Source organism: Poecilia reticulata, linkage group LG5, assembly GCF_000633615.1.
Source record: "Poecilia reticulata strain Guanapo linkage group LG5, Guppy_female_1.0+MT, whole genome shotgun sequence".
Taxonomy (NCBI): domain Eukaryota; kingdom Metazoa; phylum Chordata; class Actinopteri; order Cyprinodontiformes; family Poeciliidae; genus Poecilia; species Poecilia reticulata.
In genome coordinates, this window is record NC_024335.1 from 12,960,161 (window position 1) to 12,982,342 (window position 22,182).

At 36.7% G+C, this 22,182-nt stretch overlaps 1 protein-coding gene across 7 annotated transcripts in view; it reads left to right on the forward strand.

The window, feature by feature from the left end:
- ephb2b (eph receptor B2b) overlaps positions 1–22,182 on the forward strand; it is a 134,951-nt gene that overhangs the window by 33,309 nt on the left and 79,460 nt on the right. For all 7 annotated transcript variants that reach the window (XM_008409112.2, XM_008409113.2, XM_008409114.2 and 4 more), the window contains exon 2: positions 12,582–12,661. In XM_008409112.2, the coding sequence (XP_008407334.1) occupies positions 12,582–12,661 (80 nt within the window). The remainder of the gene's footprint in view (positions 1–12,581; positions 12,662–22,182) is intronic.

The following is a 22,182-nucleotide window of genomic DNA, read 5'->3' on the forward strand; positions in this document are numbered from 1 at the left end:
CATTTAAATTAAAATCATAGGGCAGGGTGCCATCCCATTATTGCACTTGCAAATGCACACAAATGTGTTTTTCCACAAATATGCACACAGCGAGATGGAAAGGAAAGCAGAATGCCCCTTACTGAAATGAGGCAAGACTTAACATGCTGCTATACACCATAAGACCAGAATTTTCAGTTTGTCTGCTATTGTATAAGCCAGTAAAAGATTGTAACCTGAGGTATTACTTATATGTACAAGCTGTGTTTTTATGCTTAAGTAATGTACGAAGTGTATTCTTGAGGCAATTTGGGCAGACAAAGTTCATACAGAACTCATACAGAATGTTAACTTCTACAGTGTTTACATAAGCGTTTCAAGATAAAAAAAAAAGAAAAAGAAGAAATTTAAGAGAATCTTAAGCTTTGGTTTTTTTCGTACTGGGCTGCATATTTTAAAATGTATTTAAATTATTATTTTTTTTCTTCTTAAATTAATTATAAATACACRGTGTTTAGTTTATTTGCACCTTAGCTTGTTAGAGCTAGTTAGCCTTCAGGAAATACAGACAGATTTGCAGCGGTAACAAGCTATTCRTTTATTTAGACTTCATGAATCATTTACAGCCCCAGATGAGTAAGATTTATCATTAAACATGGGGTAGTCTTAGGATCTTGTTACTCTTTCCCCTAGTACTTGACCCAGAAACCAAATGCACACCAAGTAAAGGAATATATGCCATGCAATGTGGTTTTGAGAGACATTTCTTTGATATATGATGACATGCAAAACTAATTTGTCAAGCCCTTGCTGTGGTCTTAAGTTGTCATGTGTGGTAGTGGAGTATTGGTAAACCTCCAATGTTGCAAACAGGGAATCTATTATARCTAATTGTGTAAACCTGGCTAAATTGAGTAATTGAAAAGCTACTGTTGAGGGCWAAATTATTAAAACTCCTAGTATTTCCCAAGTGCTGTTAAACTTATGTCTTTTTCAAACATCCTAGTTTTATTTTGGATGCTACAATTTCCTCAGAATCAAATTAGTCCACGAAAATAAAAGCTGCCAGTCAGAATAATTAGCCTTCCAATCTACTGTAATAGATTGGAGTAGATACTACAGTCTGCTGTACTACTGCATATTGTAGTACAGTCTGCAGTAGTTTTCTGCAGTTTTCCAAACATCTCCAGAGAAATTCTAATTAATTCTTTAGAATCCATCAAGCTGTTTCAGATTTGATCGCCTTCTAGCATRGATCATCTTATTTGGTTCAGCCCTCAAATATTTGCTCGTATTCAAGTCAGGGGTTTGTGTAGGCAAGTCAGTTTCATTGCCGTATTTTGGAGATGGCGCTTAATCCAGTGACCTTTTAGGTCATTGCAAGAAAAACGCTAGTCTTCCACAGATAAGACGCAATCAAGTCCTGATTGAAGTGTGCTAAGGCTTACTAGAAGCATGTTCTTTGGTGAGATGAGACATAACTGGAGCTCTTTGCTTTATTTTTTGAGACAGAAGTTCAGAGGCCTATAACTCAAAGAACACCATCAGTGAAGCATGGTTTTGGTTTCACTGTAGCTAGAGCTATGAAAAACAAGGTGGAAGGACTCATTAAGAAAGAGAGATATGTGAAGATTTAGAAATAAATCCTAGRGAAGTCAGCTGTCAAACTGTCTTGGTCATCACGTTGTCTTCCAGCATGGCAGCCATGTGCACTGCTCTGGAGATTGTTTTCTTTAATTCAGCAATTCATGACTTGGCTAAGTCATGAATTGCTATATTTTGAAGTTGTTCTGGGATCTATGATCAGTTTTCTTTCCACTGCCATTGACATATTTCACTACCTAGTGTCTTCCAGGCTTGTTCTGTGCTGTGTGAATTTCTTAATATTTTAAGACTCACTCCATTTCATTCAGTTCTTTGATTATCAAACTCCTGCTTTATGAGCATCAGTTCTTTTTGTCAAGTATAAGCAAGGTGGGATGACTAATATTTTTTCCTCCACTGCAGGTTCAAAGTAATATTTACCTTTTCAACTTGGTAATATTCAATTTCTTTGAAAAATGTTTTCTTTCTGAGAAGTCTCTTATTTTAAGTGTATATAGATGTGAATTAAACTATACAAACAAGAAGCAATACACAAATGTGTTTGAATGTAAACTGTGRGGCTTAAACGGTGATTGATGTGTTGCTGGAAAATCTTTATTAGTCTTTGTGAAATAAGCAGCTCTTAACCTTAGAAGATCACCTTATCACCACACTTTAAATGATAAGGAGCCAGAACTCCYGAACAGGAATTTACAACAGCTTTTAAAGCATCTTTTAGAGGATGAAAGGGCTGTAAAGGCTCATAGAATAGGTCATAAACTAGATAAGTTTGCTGTTCTGTGATGACTCTAATATGTGGAGGAATCCTTTTATCACCCAAATAAAAACAAGCTGTTACAATAAAAARAAGTACCTATCGTTTACACAAATTCACTTATAAATGTGTCCAAGTATATACAGTATCAGTCTCATTTATTGCCACCCCAAGTAAATCTGTGTAAAAAGCATAAGACTAAATTTGTCTTTTTCTGCAGCAGCACAGTTTTACACTTATAAACTTCATACATCAAACCTATAATTTGAGTATATTTTTTTTTTATGGGGGATATATATTAAGCTATAGTTTTTACTAAAATTTCTGGTGAAGCATATATTGGTGTCAATGCTGTGAATACTTTGAACAACCCCCTTTTCACAATAGGACAGAACCGTCTTCTGCATTATTTCACCAAGCTGGAATAAACAAACTAGACCGATTCAGAGAGTAATGGTGAAAGTTTGTGATCTGTATTTAACAGAGAAAAAAACAACGCAAAGACGTTTCTAATATCCACTGGACTTTCTGGTGCACCATAGCAGTTGTTCTGATTCCAGTGTTTTTGGATTTCCATGTGTGTTTCCATTATCTCACTTTCTGATTAGCTGCATGTCACATTCAACAGACGGCATTCGTGTTTTTCCTGATGAACACCACACACTGTGATATCAGGCCAAGAAAATCCAACATGTGGAATATCCCTGATTTGAGATCGGAGCGGTCCGAATAACCTCAAGTCCTTGTACAGCTTGTCAAATGTTATGTTTATGTATGTGGTGGTAGTATAGAAAAGCTACTTTTCAAAGCATCAAACCTCCACAGCTGGTGAAGTCTAACTGTATGGTTGTTGTAGAGGCTTGTTAACCCTTCTTACCTGCAGTTTTTAACAATGGAATGCATTTCATCTCCCACCGTCATATTCATTGTATGTGTTGTCGAAGTAAATGCAGGGTCATCATCCAGCTTAGGAGCCAATGGCTCAGAGAAATTTGTCTCATGTCATCTCAGATTTATACCATKGAGGAAAAGGCCTGAATTACTAATTAAAAGTTCCCTAGAATCTCTGATTAACTTAAAGAACTTTATTTATTTTAAAGGGATTCTTAGAGGTGCCAGTATTTTCCCCAGCAGTGATTTTGTCAAAAACAATTATTTCTTAATATGTTTTCCGCATGTACTCAAATCAAAGGCTGGAGTTTTTTCCTAAATTATAAGTATGCAGTTATACTTCTGCACTAAGGTTTTTTACACATCCTTACCAGGAGTGCCAGTAAATGTAGCATGGACTGCATGCTCTCATTTTTAACAGCCATATTTCTTAGAGTATATCCAAAGTCCTTGTGGTTTATTCTTTTGCCTTCCCCATTGAATCTTTTATCTGGAATCACCCACTTTATGTAYTTTACTGTAATTTGCCTTAGGTGTCAATCAAATTGGTTGGCATGGAGATTGCTGTTCCCTTGACTAATGSAGATATCATCTCATGTAAAACAAAATCAKAGGGAAAAGTCAGTCAAGCAGCAGTCTCTAATTCAGCTTTGTGCATTTAAGGCCTAAGCAAAATCTTATCCTGTGGTCTAATACATGCATAACACAGTCTGAAGGCTCCCGTAAGAGCTCAAGAAAAAAGGAAGGCCATGGAGAGAGAGAAAGAGAGAGAGAGAGAGAGAGAGAGAGGAGAAAGTTCATGTAAAACACACATCTGCAGACATCTGTAAAGTACATGATGTACATGCATTTTTCATCATTCATTTTCAACTGATGACTTGTAGGCAAGGCGTGGGAGGCTTGCGAATTCCATCAAATCAATTAGGAGTGGTATCTGAAAAGCTGTCACTTTGATAAAAAGCGATCCCTGTCAAATTTTGCTGCAGGTATTTCGACTGCACTGAGTGAGTCATATCACAGAACTCCTAAAACACTTAAATGATTGGAGTGATGGATGGATGTCATTTGTATGGCCTCGCTATTCTCGAGTCASACTCATGTTCTCGTAGGCTGCGGCCTATAAAAATATTGGCCTCTGCTTTACAGAACGTTCCTCTGCAAAATTTTAAATCTACTGATCTGTTAAACAGTTCTATTTAGGTTTCAGGGTTTGGGAAATATGGAAGGCGTGCTAATAAATCCATAAGCTTTTGTCAGTGGCCAGGTTTCTTTCACACTGCACTAGACAGGGTCTGTGAGTGTTCCAACTTGCAATTTATTGCTTAAGTTGAYGTCTTTCCGCCATGAAATATGGTGTCAATTAGACCTGAAATATTTTAATGACTAATGTACACTGATWTTACAACTACAAATACTGCATACAACATAAAACATCTTGATTCATGCTAATAATAATAATAATAATAAAAATATAATAATCATTTCAGATGGCTGTTCAGTATTCACTATTTTACTGGTGTTCAGTAAAATAAGACAGCTGCAGATACTGAAAGCTAATATGATATGACTAATATGAACAGCTATGACTATTTGTTCAAATTGATAGTTTAGATGTGATTATTTAATCAGAGCAACCATCTATAAAGGTCTTGACTTTAATAGAAATCTGAATGAAAATTACAACATTTTCTGCTCAATAATAGCACAATCACTATTTCTTAACATATGACAATAGAAAACATTTCTCTATTAAGTATGTAAATTTCTGTTTTAAAATATAATGAGTCTTCTGTCATTCTAATGACACAATCTGCATTCTAATGTTGGGATATTTCCAACTTCACTGTATGTGCTTATAAACAAACAACGGTTGTGCCAGGGAATGTACGTTGTGTGATGGAAGATAACCCATCTCCAGCTGAAGAGAGATTACAGAGTATTTCATCATAATGAAAAGTAAGAAGCAGCTCTGTGATATGATGTCAGACAAAGACAGTTGCTTCCCCAGTGTGGGACCTGAAATTGTTTCAGGCCCATATAACTTACCCGTTTGCATCTCTTGCTTTTGGTTTTTGCTCTAGTCTGCTTGCTTTGTTGACAAGTTCAGTCACACTGACTGATAACGTATGGAGGAATTCAAAGGTGCTAAACTCMTGAATTAGAGACGATACACAAAACTCCATTCTTTCCGGCTCAMCGAYAACCAGGAAGACATTTAATGCACATCTGCGGAATCACATATTACATTTTCATCATCTCATTTTCATCGTCTCAGAATCCAAAATGTCTTGTCTTCTGCTTCTGGCTTCGAGCATTTATACCGTTTTCAGTCTGCTACTGTNTAAATCCATAAGCTTTTGTCAGTGGCCAGGTTTCTTTCACACTGCACTAGACAGGGTCTGTGAGTGTTCCAACTTGCAATTTATTGCTTAAGTTGATGTCTTTCCGCCATGAAATATGGTGTCAATTAGACCTGAAATATTTTAATGACTAATGTACACTGATTTTACAACTACAAATACTGCATACAACATAAAACATCTTGATTCATGCTAATAATAATAATAATAATAAAAATATAATAATCATTTCAGATGGCTGTTCAGTATTCACTATTTTACTGGTGTTCAGTAAAATAAGACAGCTGCAGATACTGAAAGCTAATATGATATGACTAATATGAACAGCTATGACTATTTTGTTTGTTCAAATTGATAGTTTAGATGTGATTATTTAATCAGAGCAACCATCTATAAAGGTCTTGACTTTAATAGAAATCTGAATGAAAATTACAACATTTTCTGCTCAATAATAGCACAATCACTATTTCTTAACATATGACAATAGAAAACATTTCTCTATTAAGTATGTAAATTTCTGTTTTAAAATATAATGAGTCTTCTGTCATTCTAATGACACAATCTGCATTCTAATGTTGGGATATTTCCAACTTCACTGTATGTGCTTATAAACAAACAACGGTTGTGCCAGGGAATGTACGTTGTGTGATGGAAGATAACCCATCTCCAGCTGAAGAGAGATTACAGAGTATTTCATCATAATGAAAAGTAAGAAGCAGCTCTGTGATATGATGTCAGACAAAGACAGTTGCTTCCCCAGTGTGGGACCTGAAATTGTTTCAGGCCCATATAACTTACCCGTTTGCATCTCTTGCTTTTGGTTTTTGCTCTAGTCTGCTTGCTTTGTTGACAAGTTCAGTCACACTGACTGATAACGTATGGAGGAATTCAAAGGTGCTAAACTCMTGAATTAGAGACGATACACAAAACTCCATTCTTTCCGGCTCAMCGAYAACCAGGAAGACATTTAATGCACATCTGCGGAATCACATATTACATTTTCATCATCTCATTTTCATCGTCTCAGAATCCAAAATGTCTTGTCTTCTGCTTCTGGCTTCGAGCATTTATACCGTTTTCAGTCTGCTACTGTGCATTGGAAACCGTCTGACCAATGGCRTTCTGAATCTTGCTTCTGGCTCTGTTTTACATTGAGTCTGTGTTGGAAGTTCCGAGAATTCTGGGCCGACCTCGTGGAAGTTAAAACTGCTCCTTCAGAGGACCATTAGTCAAATTGTTAGTTCTTATCTGTCCAAACAGAGACTCTGGCCGAGTCCCTTGCCTGCCAGAAATTTCTCGTACTACACCTTATTTTGTGTTGAACCAGCACAACATAATACATTCCTTTTCAGTAAAACATATCTTAATGTGAATTAACACAACTTTTAACTATTAACATAATTATATTCCTCTACAAACGCAGCTTGGCTGTGTAGAGATTACCGTCTTACATCCTGCTTGGGGCCCTTGGGAACACCATACTGTATCATTCTGTCAACAGCCAGTGCTCTGCGAGTGCTCYACTTTATGAGTGTTTGTGTGTGCAGTACAATATTTCACACTCCAGTAGACTCTGCCAARATCAACTGTCCAGCTTCCCTGCTCATCTTTCTATTCCTTGGAAAAACTCTGCTCAGTGCAGTCTTAATGAGTAAAGGGTGAACTTTTGAGCTATAYTGCAACTTAACTGAAACCCCTTTATCAACATCTTAACTGTGAACTGCTACCATTCAATACTAACCTTTATACCATGTAAATCTACTTAATTGACTCTCCACCACTGATGCCCCAGTGACAAGAAAGCTTGCCTAATTGTTAAATGGTCATTAAAAATTAATCTAACACTTAAGAAAAAAATGTTAGAACTCTGGTGAAAGTTCTTGTGCACCTTAATGAGCTCAACTTGTGTTGACAGATTAGTTAAGCCAAGTTTCTCGAGGCTGGGAGCTCYTCTCACTCCTTGAATGTAAATAAAAGGTGTTATTATTTCCAACTGGTCATACAGTAGCTCTGTCTATCACTGAAGCTATAAATCATGTCTTTGGCTTTCTCAGGGGTATGCCGTTCCCTTTCCCCTTAATCTGCAAGATTTGCGTGCTTGGTTGACTATATAGAATTCTGTTTTTAGCTCAATGACCAGCTGCTACCCTCCAACTGCGGCGCATACAACGGTCTTTCCACATTTGCTTTCAAATAACATGGTTTCAGGTGTTCAGTCACACACATTTGTMTTGCAGTTGTGGTTTACCAGAACTTAACAAAACATGGATTTTTGGGGCAGAATGTTGAAGCTGTTTTTCAGCTCCGCTCGTTGACATTATCGCAGCACCATATGTGGGTTTATGTCTTTTTTTTTTTTTAATTAAATGCTGAGGGATTTGCTCCATGGAGGAAGGAGGCTACAGTTCTGCTGGCAAGAAATATAAAAAAGAAATAACGCCTTCAAGCTGCTTCATGCTGCTTTGGAGGTCAATTGTTTTCTTGAAATACCCYTGTTAAGCCATAGGACCTAAATATTTGCTGGTTTGTTAGAAAATTGGTTCATTCTCTTTGATTTCTGGTTGAGCTACCGTATCATTTATATGCAGTTTTTTTTTTTCTTTTACCTGATGATGCAATAACATGCAAAGCAATTTGTCAAAATCGGTTCCTCATGCTCAGGGGAAAAAAAGGCAGAGAAGCATCTCACTTCGTAGCTGCACATGATGGTGTGTGCAACTGTAAAATTTGTTTAAGAACCTAGCCTTGTTGTGTTGCATGCCCTAAGAAAAGGTGCACATATTTTTGTTCAGATATTCCTCCTGGCAGAAGAGACATCCATCACCCACACTGGATGAACCTGTCTATCTCCCCCTCCTAATTGGTCATCCAGCTGTCAAACTGGGATTTTTGCCCTTTGGCCAAATCATGAATTGTCAGTCACCATGGTAAACCAAGGGCAAAACATTGAGAAACGGGCTGGCAGGAAAAAAAAAAAAAGAAAGAAAGAAAGCCAATACAGGAAAAACAGCAGAAGCAGAACAAATTCCACAGAATAATTATCTGRGCTGCAATGTAAACAGCAGGTTCAAACAATCCATACTTGGACCTTTACACAATGACTAACAATTTAGGAAATCTTGTCTATAGGCATTTGTTGTTTATTTTCTGAGTCGTAGCAGCTGTTTGTGCATAAAACACAATTTTCTGCAGTGAACACATCCTCTCTGTATTCCTCATTGGAAATTCTGTTGCTTTTTTTTTTTTTTTGAAAGCAGAGATGAAACGTTGACCCCTCTTAAAGAAGAAGAGTGTTGTTGTAGTACCGCGCACCCCTTTTTCCATTCCACTCGCCTGTCACTTTAGACAGCCTCTCAGTTGAGAGCTCTCTAAGATCAGCACTAAACTCTCTTCTTATTCTCAGGAAGTGTTAGAGGAAGCACTCTCCTCATAGTGGGCTTTTCTTAGACTCCTAGGGCTCATTGCATATTCATACCTGCCTCTAGAGTTAAGAGCATAAAAATACAAAAAAAGGTTTTAATTATTCACTGTCATATTGTCAATATGCTTCTTTTGTTCTCAGTTAAGTATCCATCCCGTATCTGCCTGCCAACATGGAGATCATTTTCCCACGAGCTCAACCTGTTAAAACACTTTTATGCATCACTTAACACTGCAACACAAATACTGCAAATACAGTCACTGCTTGGATGGGAAATTGAGAGACTGCAATTCATCATCAGATGTTGGACCACTCTGGTGAATCCTTTTAGCCTAAACATTGTGCTGGCTAAAATATATCTAATGCAAACCGACTCTTAATATGCAATAAAATTAATACAAAAACKGTTTTATTTTTAATTGGAGTGAAAGACTTCCACTACTTTTTAGTTTAATGGTGTCTATTTAAAGATTATTTAAATAGACACCTTTTGCAATGCTCTTCTTTTATTTTCTTGTAATGGCAACATGTTTCATACCAAATCATGCCATTTTTTAAATTCTTTTGTAGGATCTATAAGAGAATACAAGAGAAAATTCAAATTATTTTGCACCTTTCTGCTGTGAACAGTCAATAATTATTTATCAAAAGCAGTGGCATTATTGTGCTGCTTGTGTGACAGGTTTTGGACTAGGCAGTTTTGCCTGATCTGAGTCTAGTCAAAATATATGGCTCTAAGTTAGGACTACTAATATACATATCAGTGACCCATGTTTAAGTTAAGTCTAGTCACGGTTTGAAAATCTTTTACACTAATTTTTTTCATAACCTAAATGAACTGCAGACATCTTTTTGCAGGTTGGAGAAAACATTTCTAATTTTTCCTTGAATTCATTTTAAGCMTTTGGTACTGATGACAGTTTACTYTGAGTAYTTTTCACTCACAAAMATTATCCAAACTAGAAAGTGTTGTTTTCACTGCTTCTTATGGAAAAGATCAGATTTTAAGGTTCCAATTTCTCTGTGCATTTTTAGTTTTTGTCTATTAAAGGAGGGCACCATAGTTTTTGGAATTAAACTKAAAATGTAATATCACAGTGCAAAAAATATAGTTGTTTAAAGTAAGAAAAGTAGAAGTTTGCATAMATTTCTTAGTCTGCTTTTGTGTGGTCTTGAGGCTGTAAAAGGTTTATTACACCCACTGTTTCAAATGAAAACCCCTGAAAAAACACAAATTTACTTGGTTGACAGTCAAATACTCCTGATTTCCCGGAATTTRTATCTAATTAGAATGTAGTACAGTGTTTCATTAATCTTTTTGCTTTTAATTAAAACCCTGATAGTCATTGTATGAAGTCTACAAAGCAATGGCCCACAATGAAACCCACATGATACCCAGCTCTAATTAAAGAGTTTCTATGTTTTTTCCAATTCCCTCTGTAAGAGTGCCTGAAGAATATTTTTGACTGCATGTCCATGTAAGACGAGAGAATTCCAGTAGGACTAGTATTTACTAGTTTTCAGCATGCGTTCACGCCATTCCTGTGAGTGATAAAATTCAAATGATCATACGTAAACATGTCCTCGCAAGCGAAAACGAAAAATGATTCCTACGCATTCCCGCGAGTACCTCTGTGTCCTCCTGACTAATACCCGGCACGTCTTGCTGAGCACTCGCGCTCTGCCTCGGCTGGGACCGAGAACGAGACTGTGGCTGACAGGGGTGAGCTATGTGCTGCTCTGCCTCACGGGAGGTAATGAATCTGTGTGGCTGCCGAGACTCAAGTGTAGACAGCAGCAGGAAGAAAAGTGATCAGTCTTTCATAGGGAGGTAGTGCTTTTGGGTCACTGATAGCACGAGTGAGATAGACATAAAACAAGAGTGCAGAAGGGGGAGGAGGTTTGCCCGAGAGAACGTGAATAAAGAGGTGAGAAGTAGCAAAACTCTGTTAAGAAAAAAATGATTAAATAGCAAAAGACAGAGTGAGAATGGTAGGTCAGAATAGAAACAGACAAAAGGAATGTGCGGCTTCAGAGAGAAAGAAGTCGGTTTGGGGTAAGAGAATGATGCGTCATCCAGCCAATGTTAACATTCCTACAGAAATGTGCTCCCTGTTCCCCCACAACACTCTCTAAACCACCACAAAGGGGGTTTATTATTCTCACTTTTCTCCCCCACTAATTATCGTTATCATTATGGGGTATAATTACCATTTCACTGCCTAACACCCATGCAGACTCTGAGTCACTCAGAAGGTTATCAATAGCTGCTCAATTGCAGTCTCATCTGCTTAATTATAAGATTTAGGCTTTGTGATAACTGAATGGATGTGAAATCAAGTATTATGTCTTGTATTGGTGAGATTCTGAAAGTCAGCAGAAGGTTCTGAAGTAAAGCAATGCTTTTGGAGGCTGTTAATTAAAATCTGCGGCTTTCTCTGGAATATAAATCAGAGAAACTCCAAGGTTATGAGAAAAAAATTTTAGTGTCTGGAACATTATCCAATCTTGTACAGCACTGGAAATGTAAGGATAAAACCAAATCCTTTTAGTCAAAACTTTAGATCCTCTGTCTTTGATTYTGCTTGGTCACTACCTTTGTAAAAAACTTTGACATTTCATCAGATTTATGCAGTTTTCTTTGACAAGRATCTACACACTTAGCTTTAATTCAGTTATTTCAACTTTATGATAAGAGTGAAGTGCCATAGAGTGCATTTATCTAGCAGACCTGTGTCGTGGTCCCAGGGTCTGACTTATGTTAAGATTAGTAGCCATGTTTGTCAAGGGGGTTTCTAAATCCCTCTGTGGCATTTTGGAGTTGCAGCTGACGCCTCCGAACTGATGAATGGTGTCTCCATCTGTGGCAGCTAAACCCTAGAGCACAGGAGTGACACAAGCTGGTGAAATTCATTAGACCTGCTGACTGTAGCAGAGAGGGAGCAGTGGAGCTAACACCACATCTTGGGTGGGAACCCAGACTTGAGGGCATGGGTACAAAGATTATGAAAAAGAGGCAGAGAAGGTGACCATATAAATGTCTTACTGAGCATATGATGGACAGTTGGACCAGGCTAGAGAAATTTGTGCCACAGATTTCCTCCTGTCTGTCAGGAGTCACATCCTCTTTGACCCCAATTACTAGAAGTGTTTCTTTCCATCAGCTAATCCGCGGTATATATGGTGTCGCCTCCAGTGTACCGCAGAGACTTACTTTTCAAGCCAGTTATTTTCCTGAAAGATGTTAGGATAATGGCATTGTTCTGCTGACCTGGATGTGTTTGTCCTGTTATGAAATTACCAAAAAAGCTACTTTAATAAATGCTGATACTRAAGATGACATCTTAACTGTAGGTTTCTTAAACCAAGAGTCTGAAAAAGTATAATTTACATCCTAAAACGTGATTAGWTTATGTCCAGATTGTTCAAAATGATATATGAACAGACATTAACTGATTTAAAAAAAATTTTTTTTTTAGAATGATTATGTTAATGTCATAGTTTTCCTTTCAGCAGTGCATTCACAGGAGCCGATTATCTGACCCYCATCTCTTCTCCTATTTCCCCGCAGAGATGCTCATGGATTCCACCACAGCCACAGCGGAGCTTGGCTGGACGGTCTATCCTGTCTCGGGGTCAAGTGACAATAGCGTAAGTGACTTAGTCTACTCTCCCTGCATTCTTACTCCAAATATCCCATTTACAATGTGTTTTTACCCTCTGCCTTTGCTCAAAATCACTTTGCTAAAACAGCGACATACACATGTTGTTTGTAATTGTTGTTTTCTGCTACTTTTACTGCATAAACCTTTTGAGTAAAATCACATTAAATATCCATAACTTTTGCTATCTTAACCCTTTAACTGCCAGTTTGTTTTTGGCTATTGTACATATTTTAAAACAACCTCAAAATTCAAAGTTGAATATATCCTAGGAGCTTCTTGTACAACTGGTGCTGAGGTATGCAATTTATCTCGGAAACTTATTGCTCAACAGCCTACATCAGCAGGAATTTACTGGAAATTGGAGATGCATGCACAGACACCATTTTCTCAATACACTAGCCGCAGTTATCTGAATTTACATCTATGTCCAAATTGTGCAATTTATTCGCTTCGTTGAAGTGCAGTACGCCATCATATTCCATGATTGGAAACTAAGAACAACTCGTGAAATTATACCCTTTCCCTATGTGGACAAAAGCAGCTGGCAAAAAAAAAAAAGATTACGAAATACTTCCAATGTTGAGTTTAGTATAAAGCTGTTTTACCTAAATGGAATAATTTAATACTGTTAATTACAAAGGATCAAGAATAGCAGTTTCATTGAGTTTTAATTAGCCAAAATGGCCACAATGGAGACAACTGGTTCAAAATCTAAAACAAATCTAGACCCACAGAAAATGTTATTCTACATCATCAACAAAGCAAWTATAGTCAAAAAAGAACAACTCTGAAAGTAAAGTGAACACAAATGGCTATTTAAAGGGCCAGAGGGTAAAGCCATTTTTTTTAACAAAGTGTGAGGTGATTCACTCTTTACTAATTGTGTATGTGTAGTTAATGTGTAAATTGGCTCAGTCCCCCATGAAAACGTATCCTCTGTTGGTAGGCTGTGTTTTGGTTTCCCACTTTGAGGTCAAAAGATTAATCAGTGTCCCAGCATGGCTTCAGTGTGAGCAAGACTTTTGTTCTTTMAAAAAAAAAAGAAAAAAAGAGAAGAGAAGAAATAAAAACTTGYAGAGTTTTGACAAGGAAGTCAAAACGCCTTATTTAGATCCATGTATTTGAATATGCATAACTCCCTGTGGTTTTTTTWGTCATAAAAAATAGTTCAAGGTGAATAAGGAACATGAAGACTAATAAACTTCCAGACTGGAAGTAATGTGTTATATGGGCCTTGTTACTRTTTGATGCATGGTATTTCCAAATGGTTTGCCAGAGCAGTGGTTGCTCCTAGCCACATGCAAGCCAGGCCTACTTAAAGCAGCCAAAACCAGCGTCTCTCTACCCTTCACTTTTTACCTTACCACAAGATTTAGACCTCTTAGACTAAGCCCAAAAAAGACAAAAAAAGCACAGCAGACTTTTTTCCTGGGGCATTTCAAAATCCTCTGCTGATTTTATTCAAATTCTTAGTTCTCTGTGGTTTATTGATGAGTTACAATGGGTCTTTTTCTGCAATGTAAAAAAAGCCATCAGCAGTTTAATCATACATTTTTAAAGTTGTTTATCTTTCCTTTTTCTTGTTGAAGGCACAATGTAGGAAGCTGACACCTTCCTAATTTTTACAGTGAATAGCAAAGTACAGATTTCTTCTTGTCTTGCTAATTCTTGCTCAAATGTGCTCACAGGGATATTAGCAACACCTCAGACACAATTTACATCACATCCTCCGTTCACATATGAAAAGTGTTACATAAAGCAAAGCATGCACTCAGTATGTTTACATAGCCAGCTTACCAAAGTGGAGATTCTAAAGTTTTATTTGAAAACTTTTTACCACCAAAAATAACTGAGTAAGTCAGTTTTCATAACACCAACATACTGAGGGACGACACAAGACTTTTGTACTTCTGTTCAGCTAAGTGAAAAACAAACAAAACGTAACATTTTTATTCATTGGCACTTTACTATGAAATCAATTTGGTTTCAAATTCAGAATTTGGAATTTAAATTGTTTGAAGTTTCAACCTATTTTGACCTCAAAATCCAGTTGCTGTTTTGCATAAAATCAGCTTATTTACATATTCTATGAATTTTGTCTAAAGTTTTTCACACACAAAGACCTTAAWATGTATGGAAGTACAAATATTCTTCGCTTGTAATTAAAAATCCTTCCCCTGGATTCTCAGCATATTTATTAGAATATAAAAGTGATTTTCAAACCTGTAATGGGAAGATAGTAAAACTTTGTTTGATGTCACTCCCAGACTCAGGTTTTAGTTACAGGGGTACACTGAACACAAATGGCTACAAGCACTTCTCTCCAGTTAACTTTCACTGGGTTATTGCTCCTATGATCCCTTTTTTATTATTTTCTTTCTTCAGTGAATGGGTGTTTWGACAGTATGATATGTTACGCATTTGCAAAGAAAACTTGACTCAGCCCACTAAACTGTGTTTTTTTTTTCTTTTTTTTTTCCGATTTTTATCTCAGCAACCGGCATGTAGCTATTTAAAAACAATTACTTCTTTACCCCACTGTTGACTGAAGCCTTTGCCTCAAGCTTGTTGGACGGAGTAATGAGTTTTAGGCACATTCTTAATGTCCCGTATTTATTTTGGTTCTCTYTCCTGGAAAAACCTGGCATAGTTAGTATCACATCCAGGGTAATTTCTTGCTGTGTATGTAGGGAGAACTTTAAAGAAAGGATGCTATATKCATAGAAAACKTTTTTAGATAARATAATTAGAAATGTTGTAAATATTTTATTTATTGCATGCAATAAAAATCATACTGTATGTCGATATATTAACAAAACTGGCTCCAGCCCACRGGACTGCGGGCTCTCCAAAATCTGGACCTTTTGATCAGATTCATCTTGTACTATGAATTTTCTCCACTGTACTTTTATTTTGAGACATTTTTGATAAAGCMAACATCATAAACAATTCATCTTTTATACTCTTGGCATKTATCAGTTCTATAACAAGATATTTTTGTAATGTTTACTACAATAKTATTTGTGTTAAAGTGTCTCCTCGCTAGTAGTAAAGAGTCCAAGTATCWTCAGTGGTACTTATGCAACAGTCTGAGAAGCACGGACTGAAGTCCTTAATGATCGTCWCTGTTCTAGTTTGGTGTTCTGTCAAAATGTTTGACTAAATTGAATGTTCTAGCCACACATTCAGTTTACTGAAAATCTTTTACAGTATCTGACTGCTTTTACATTTGCTSTCATATTATTTATTTTCCCTTTGGGATTAGTAAAGTATTTTTTGATTTGAATTGAATATTTGYTGATTTTTATGCCAAATAATTTTGTGTCTTAGAAAGACTTCCGTATACCGCTGTTGGATCCCAATGAAATTCTAAGTCCCTAATCCCCAGGATTTATTCAGATATAGATTGGTCTTATCAGTGTAGATGCTGAAGTTTTTATATTCATTTATCCAAGCTTGTTAAGAGGCCCCTCTACTGAAGGGTGAAAAACGAGAGTGTAGGAGATAGCTTATCGCTTTAGGCTCAAGGCAACAGGTGTAGAAACATAGCCAGCCCTCCTCCTCAATTTAACAGCGAGAGGTGCCTTACAGAACCTATTGTCTTACACTTATACTGCAGTGCTTGGCTTCATGGGCTTAGCTGGTAGATCAGTAACGTCAAGCAATGAATGAAACCGGCATGTGGCTTTCACTACTCTGCATATACTCAGTATATTCTCTAACTTTACAAGAGATATGTTCCATCCCAGTRGAAAATTAAACAAGTGGTTTGATATTTTATATAACTKCCTTTTAAGGAAATGTTTATTGTACAGGATATATGAATACACCGTATCAAATCAATTTAAATATCTATAAATTTGTTCCAAAGGGTTAGGATTTTTTAAATCAAATTTCATGCCCCTTCTGGTATTTAATCATGGTGTTCTTCAATGTGAACATATAAAATAACATGAACATCTGACACCCCAAGGGCCAAAATCTGCAATGCTTTGGCCTAAACATTATCCTGTCTCTAAACATTTGAACCCACATGTTAAACTCCAGCCCTTGAGTTTTGGTGTCCCACAACCTATAGCTGTATCTCTGTCGGCACACCTGAACCACATAATTTCACACCCCTACTTCAAACCATGACTGCGGCACATTCTGAACTCTTTTTCTATAAAAAGTTTGAGGTTGATTGGGGGGTTGAGGTCAACTTCCTACTGGCTAAGCAGACTTCACTTGTTGAGGTTGTGATGTGCTGATCATATTTCGCTTGCATGACCTGTTGATTATAAGATTAAGAGATCRCCCTAAATGTTTAGGGCCATTCAATATAGTCATGATTATTCATGCATCCAAAGTAGCATCACTAAATGCAGTGGAACCTCTAACTACACATTTAATTGTTTTCACCAAAGCAATTTGCATAATGAAAGTCTGCATGTTCTCTTAAAATATAAAGCATAATAAATCAATATATTAAAATAATTATCTTACATGAGAACCCTCCTGAGTGAAGTCATCATGCTAGGGAAGCATTAATGACACATCATAAGGCTTGTAACAAAGATGWAATCGGTTCATCGACACTTGTTTTTACCAGCACAAGTTGTCACAAAAATGTGCCAAAACAATGACTTTTTATAGTCATTATTATGGAAATTCTGTGAGAGAAAACTTTTTTTTTCATAATGCTGGAAACAGAAGCTTTGCACACATTGCACTTAATGTCTCCAGAAGTGAACATCTCTTCACTGCCATGGCTTCTTTGCAGACATCGTAGTGGTGACAGAAAAGGAAAGAAAATGCAGCACGGGAGACACACCACATGTGAAGCATACAAAACAAGGTTTCCAAAAGAAATCAGCAGTCTAGCTCATGGCTTACCACAGCAATCCTGCACATTTGTGTACAGAGGAAAATTTACATTCTGGACATTTTTGTGTCATCTGCATTCATAAGAATTATCTTTCAAATGCATTCATAGTTAGARGGTCAACTGCACTAAATTCCAGGTTTGTAAGAGGTGACTAAATGTTAATAACTTTTGTTGCTGTATGGTAGTGATCTTTTCCTGCAAATTTTTTTATGTTTGTTTCCTTCCTTTTTGTTTCACACTCCAACGGACCAAGGCAGATGCCAAATGCTGTCGGGTTGGTCCTTTTTGTTTGAAAGGAGTTATTTTTCTCTTGTGGAAATTGAATTAAAGTCGAGACTTGATGCAATCTGTTAGCTGCTTTTTCTGGACAATTTCTCCCACAAATTGGTGCTTTATAATTCTGAAATAACATAGTCTAAATCTACTGGACTGGACGACAATTCAATTTGAATTTGCATCTGCTTACCTTTTCTGTGCAGTGTCCTGGAATKACTTTTTCTGGTGATTTGGTGCTATTTAAAAACCTTAATTGAACTGAGTGATCATCTGTAGCTGGTACACTGACTGCAGCTTGAACAAGACTCACTGAATATCTACTATATAACTATGTGAACTGATATATAGCCGGCTAGCAGTGCAGGGTTAAGTGGTCAATGTTTTTCTTACAGCTGACAACTGCAGCCATTTAGAAATAGACTTATGGCCCCAGGGAGCACACACAACTACTGTGGAGGGAAAACCGAGGTCCACTGCATAGACTGAGAACATAATAAGGCAGTGTGTGTGGGTTAGRTTATCGTTATGGATGTGTTTTAATGTGGTGCGGTACGAGGATGCAATATATCTAGTGTCACTTAGGGACACATGACACAGCAGGCCTTTTGCAGGAATGGGATGTGGACTGCATGCTTAAAAAATGTTTGCTAAGGACATCTGTCTTGATTCATCAGAACTATTCTCTATTGCATTGTGGTTGTGTACAAATAATTGTGGATAATTCAAGCAAGCCATCAGGACTTCTTTCTAATATAGCCTTTCTTGTGTCTTGAGAGTAATTGAAAACTGGATAGCTGGAGACCACTAATTTGACGTGATTCACAATTAAACTCTGTGAAATTAGTTTTTTAGAATGATTCAAGAGCACATGCAAATATGATCCACATGTAAGCAYGCCGAAAGGGAAGAAAAAGATGGAGCTTTTCTTCTTGCTTCATGTGTTGTACATTAGTAGTGGACAATGTAAGCCGAGGCAGGCTACAGCAGACAGTTCTACTTAAGCCTTGGAGTGGGTAAGTCTCTCCTCTCTGTGAGGCCCACTTTCCTTCAGGATTTGGCTCCCATGGCCTCGCTCGTAGTAATTGAATGCAGACAGTGGGTGTCATTTGTCCGCTGTCCCTCTAGGGAAGGTACTCTTGCTCTGACAGATTTCCCACAACTGCAAACAGGGTGAATGTGCCCCAAGAGTTTTCCATTGGGTTCTCTCTCTGCTTTTGAGTGAATAATTTATTTACTTTTGTCAGTGATTGAGCGGCGATATGAAATGTGGCTCTGTATCGTGAGGCTAGGTCAGGTTAATTCAAACACTGTAGTGACAAGATGTGATAAATACAAGGTTTATGTTGTGTGAAAACAATGAAAACATTAAATGTTTGATTGTTCTGACAGTGTATGCATTCCATTGCTTGACTGATGTGTGTTTTTTTCCTAAAAAATATTTTTGGTTATTGAATTTACTGTTATAGAACTAGAAAATAGGATTTTTAAGTGCTTCGCAAAGYATTGAATTCATGATATGGCAAAGAATAGCCCTTTAGAGTTTGTTCACTGGGAAKAAATACAAGTATTTATCACAAATCTGACTGGCTGTTGAAGACAGTGTCCATGAAGAATGAATTTGTGGCCTACGTGATGCAGCCAACAAACTTCCTGACCGTCTGCATGTTGGTTGTTACTGTCTTCCAGATGTGCAAGAAAAGGAAAATTCTCGACAACTTAATGGCATTGCTTTCTGCATGAAATCTTTTCAAGGGCATTTGTAATGCCACCAGACACAGAGTTTTCTGCTTCTGTTTTGTGTTCAGTCCATCCTTGAAAGGCGATATCAGCGTTACACAATTTGTGGRGTTTGGTATTGTTTTCATGTAGTTTTTAGTTGCCTTTGTGGCGGTGTTAATTCCGTGAAGGTTAACACAAATTCCTGATACGTACAGTTTGCCCTTGAACTGAGCATTAAATCTTTATGTCTTTTCTCATTTGGAAGAATTTTGTAGAAGCAAACAAGATTTACAGAAAAATAGTGCAAATAAATCTTGTGATATTTAAACATCGGGATATTTCTTTGTCTGTCTTGAGGAGTGCTAAGCAGTTTTGATTTATACAATTTTACCTGATTAACCATCAGGAAATTCAGTATCAGTCTGACGTAGTTAGGGAMAGCCTGTAGGGCGAGTTGAACCAAAAAGATATTTTCAAAAATTCAGTAATAGTATATCAAAAATGTCAGTCGCGCTATTAAAGATTAGCATTAATCGAGGTAGAGCCTGTCCAAATTCGGAGAATAGGAATAGACATGAATATTTATGAAAGTAAGAGAGAAGTTTTGGATTTCTTTGGRCATTAGTTATGTGTTCAAAATTATTGGACAACACATACTGTGCAGACTCATKACGCAGCTGAATGGAAAATATTATGTTTTATGGTTTTCATGTTCAATCAATCAATCAAATTTTATTTGTATAGCACATTTCAGCAGCAAGGCATTTCAAATGGCCAATGTTAAAGTAAATATTTAACATGAAACATAAATATCTCAAATAATAAAAGAAAACACATTTCTGACATCAGAAAAAATATCACCGTCCAATATGGCTATCCTTTTTTCAATAACAATCGCAAGCCTTCCATTCATGGTTTCAGTTTCTTTAGGTGATGACATTCATGTTATCTGTAGCAGGAACCACCACGTCCTACACATTGTTCAGAGGTGTTCTGATTTCCTTCATTGTGGATCTCCCATTTAATAAGGACCTGCAAACTCTCAAAAAGGGTTTAGGTCAGGTGAGGAGGGAGACCARGACATTATTGTTATCTTCATAAACTGTAATGGGTAGCCATGCAGTAGAATACCAACCCATGCCAGTACCCCACCTCAACCTTACTGACATCTGAGTTAAAGTGCTGCTCTCTGCCTCTTGCTGATTCAACTACATGCCCAKTGGTTTACTAATCTCATAATTCCATAAAACCATTAAAAAATCTGTTTTGAAGTAATGTTTTTGATTCAGTCTTGACATTTCCATTTATGTGTCTTCATCAGAAGTTGGCTAGTTTCATCTTTYCTTACCTGTGGTATTTCTGAAAAACTGAACACATTGTATTTCTGYGTACTTGAGGTAGGTTGCAGTTTTSAAATATGAAAACAGTGAAGAAGAATTGGTTTCTGGTAGCTTCATGTTTGTTTTTCTGAGCACATTTTCTTAACACTTTCTGTGGTCCTATTGACATTGCAAAAGCACATGTGACTGTATTGGGATCATGGGAAAAGTTTCACTTTATTAATTACTGTGCACACAATGTATGAATAACTAAAATATTCAAGTTACCTTAATTCTGTTTGTGAAAACATAAAAAAGTATTTTATTTGATTTTTTTCACATTAARGCCACCCTTGAATGAGACAGATATRGAAACTCCTATTTATGGACTGTTCAAACCGGGATGAGTTATTTTAAAATKATTATAAATTCTTTAAAACATTTTGGATTTCTGAAAATGTTCTCATTGCACTGATTTTAATTGAACTAGTACTTATACTTGTTTTACAAATGTACTGATTCCAAAAATCAGTAAAATACCACTYAACATGCCAGTTTTCTCATATGAGTTGAATTCATGGTTCAACYCCTATGAAATATAGATTAGCAGTAAGGCCCACAATCTTCTGCATGAAGGATGAAGAGTACTTTTAAATATTTGATTACATATGTTTGTTTGCTGACTTGCATATCATGTGTTTATTTGAATTGTTAGTTGTGTATGTCAGTGTTGTGCTAGTCAAGATTCAGTGCAGAATATTCTACAAGAAACAAAAYACAAACCATTCCAATCAGACATTCTTTGACTCATGGCCCTTAAGGAAAACTTAAAATACTGATGCATGCTGCATTTCCAACTTTAATCTTAATATTGCCACATAAAAAAACATGTCTATATTAAGATGTTGTTAATTCAATCCCTGTCTTCAAGCTCTGAACAGAGGTAGCTGGTTATAATTTGCAACATTTTTAGGCAACTGTGATTCAAATTTGAAACGTTCTTAACCTGAAGATTTTGTAATTACTAAATGCCAGACTAAATCTTTTATATAAGAGTGTTGTTATTTTACCTATTATGCATTTCGAACAATGTATTTCTTGAAACTTATGCTGTAGATGTAATTCCAGACTACATAATGCTCTTAGCTTTACCAATGAAAGACTGATGTTGTCATTCACTCATATACTTTGCAGTTAAGTTGTACTTTCTCCTGGAGTTGATCAAGTGATATTGATTCTGAACCATAATCATAGTGAGCATCACTAAACTGCAGCATTTTATGTAACTCTAAATGAAAGCAGCTCTACATACAGTGCTGTAGTCCC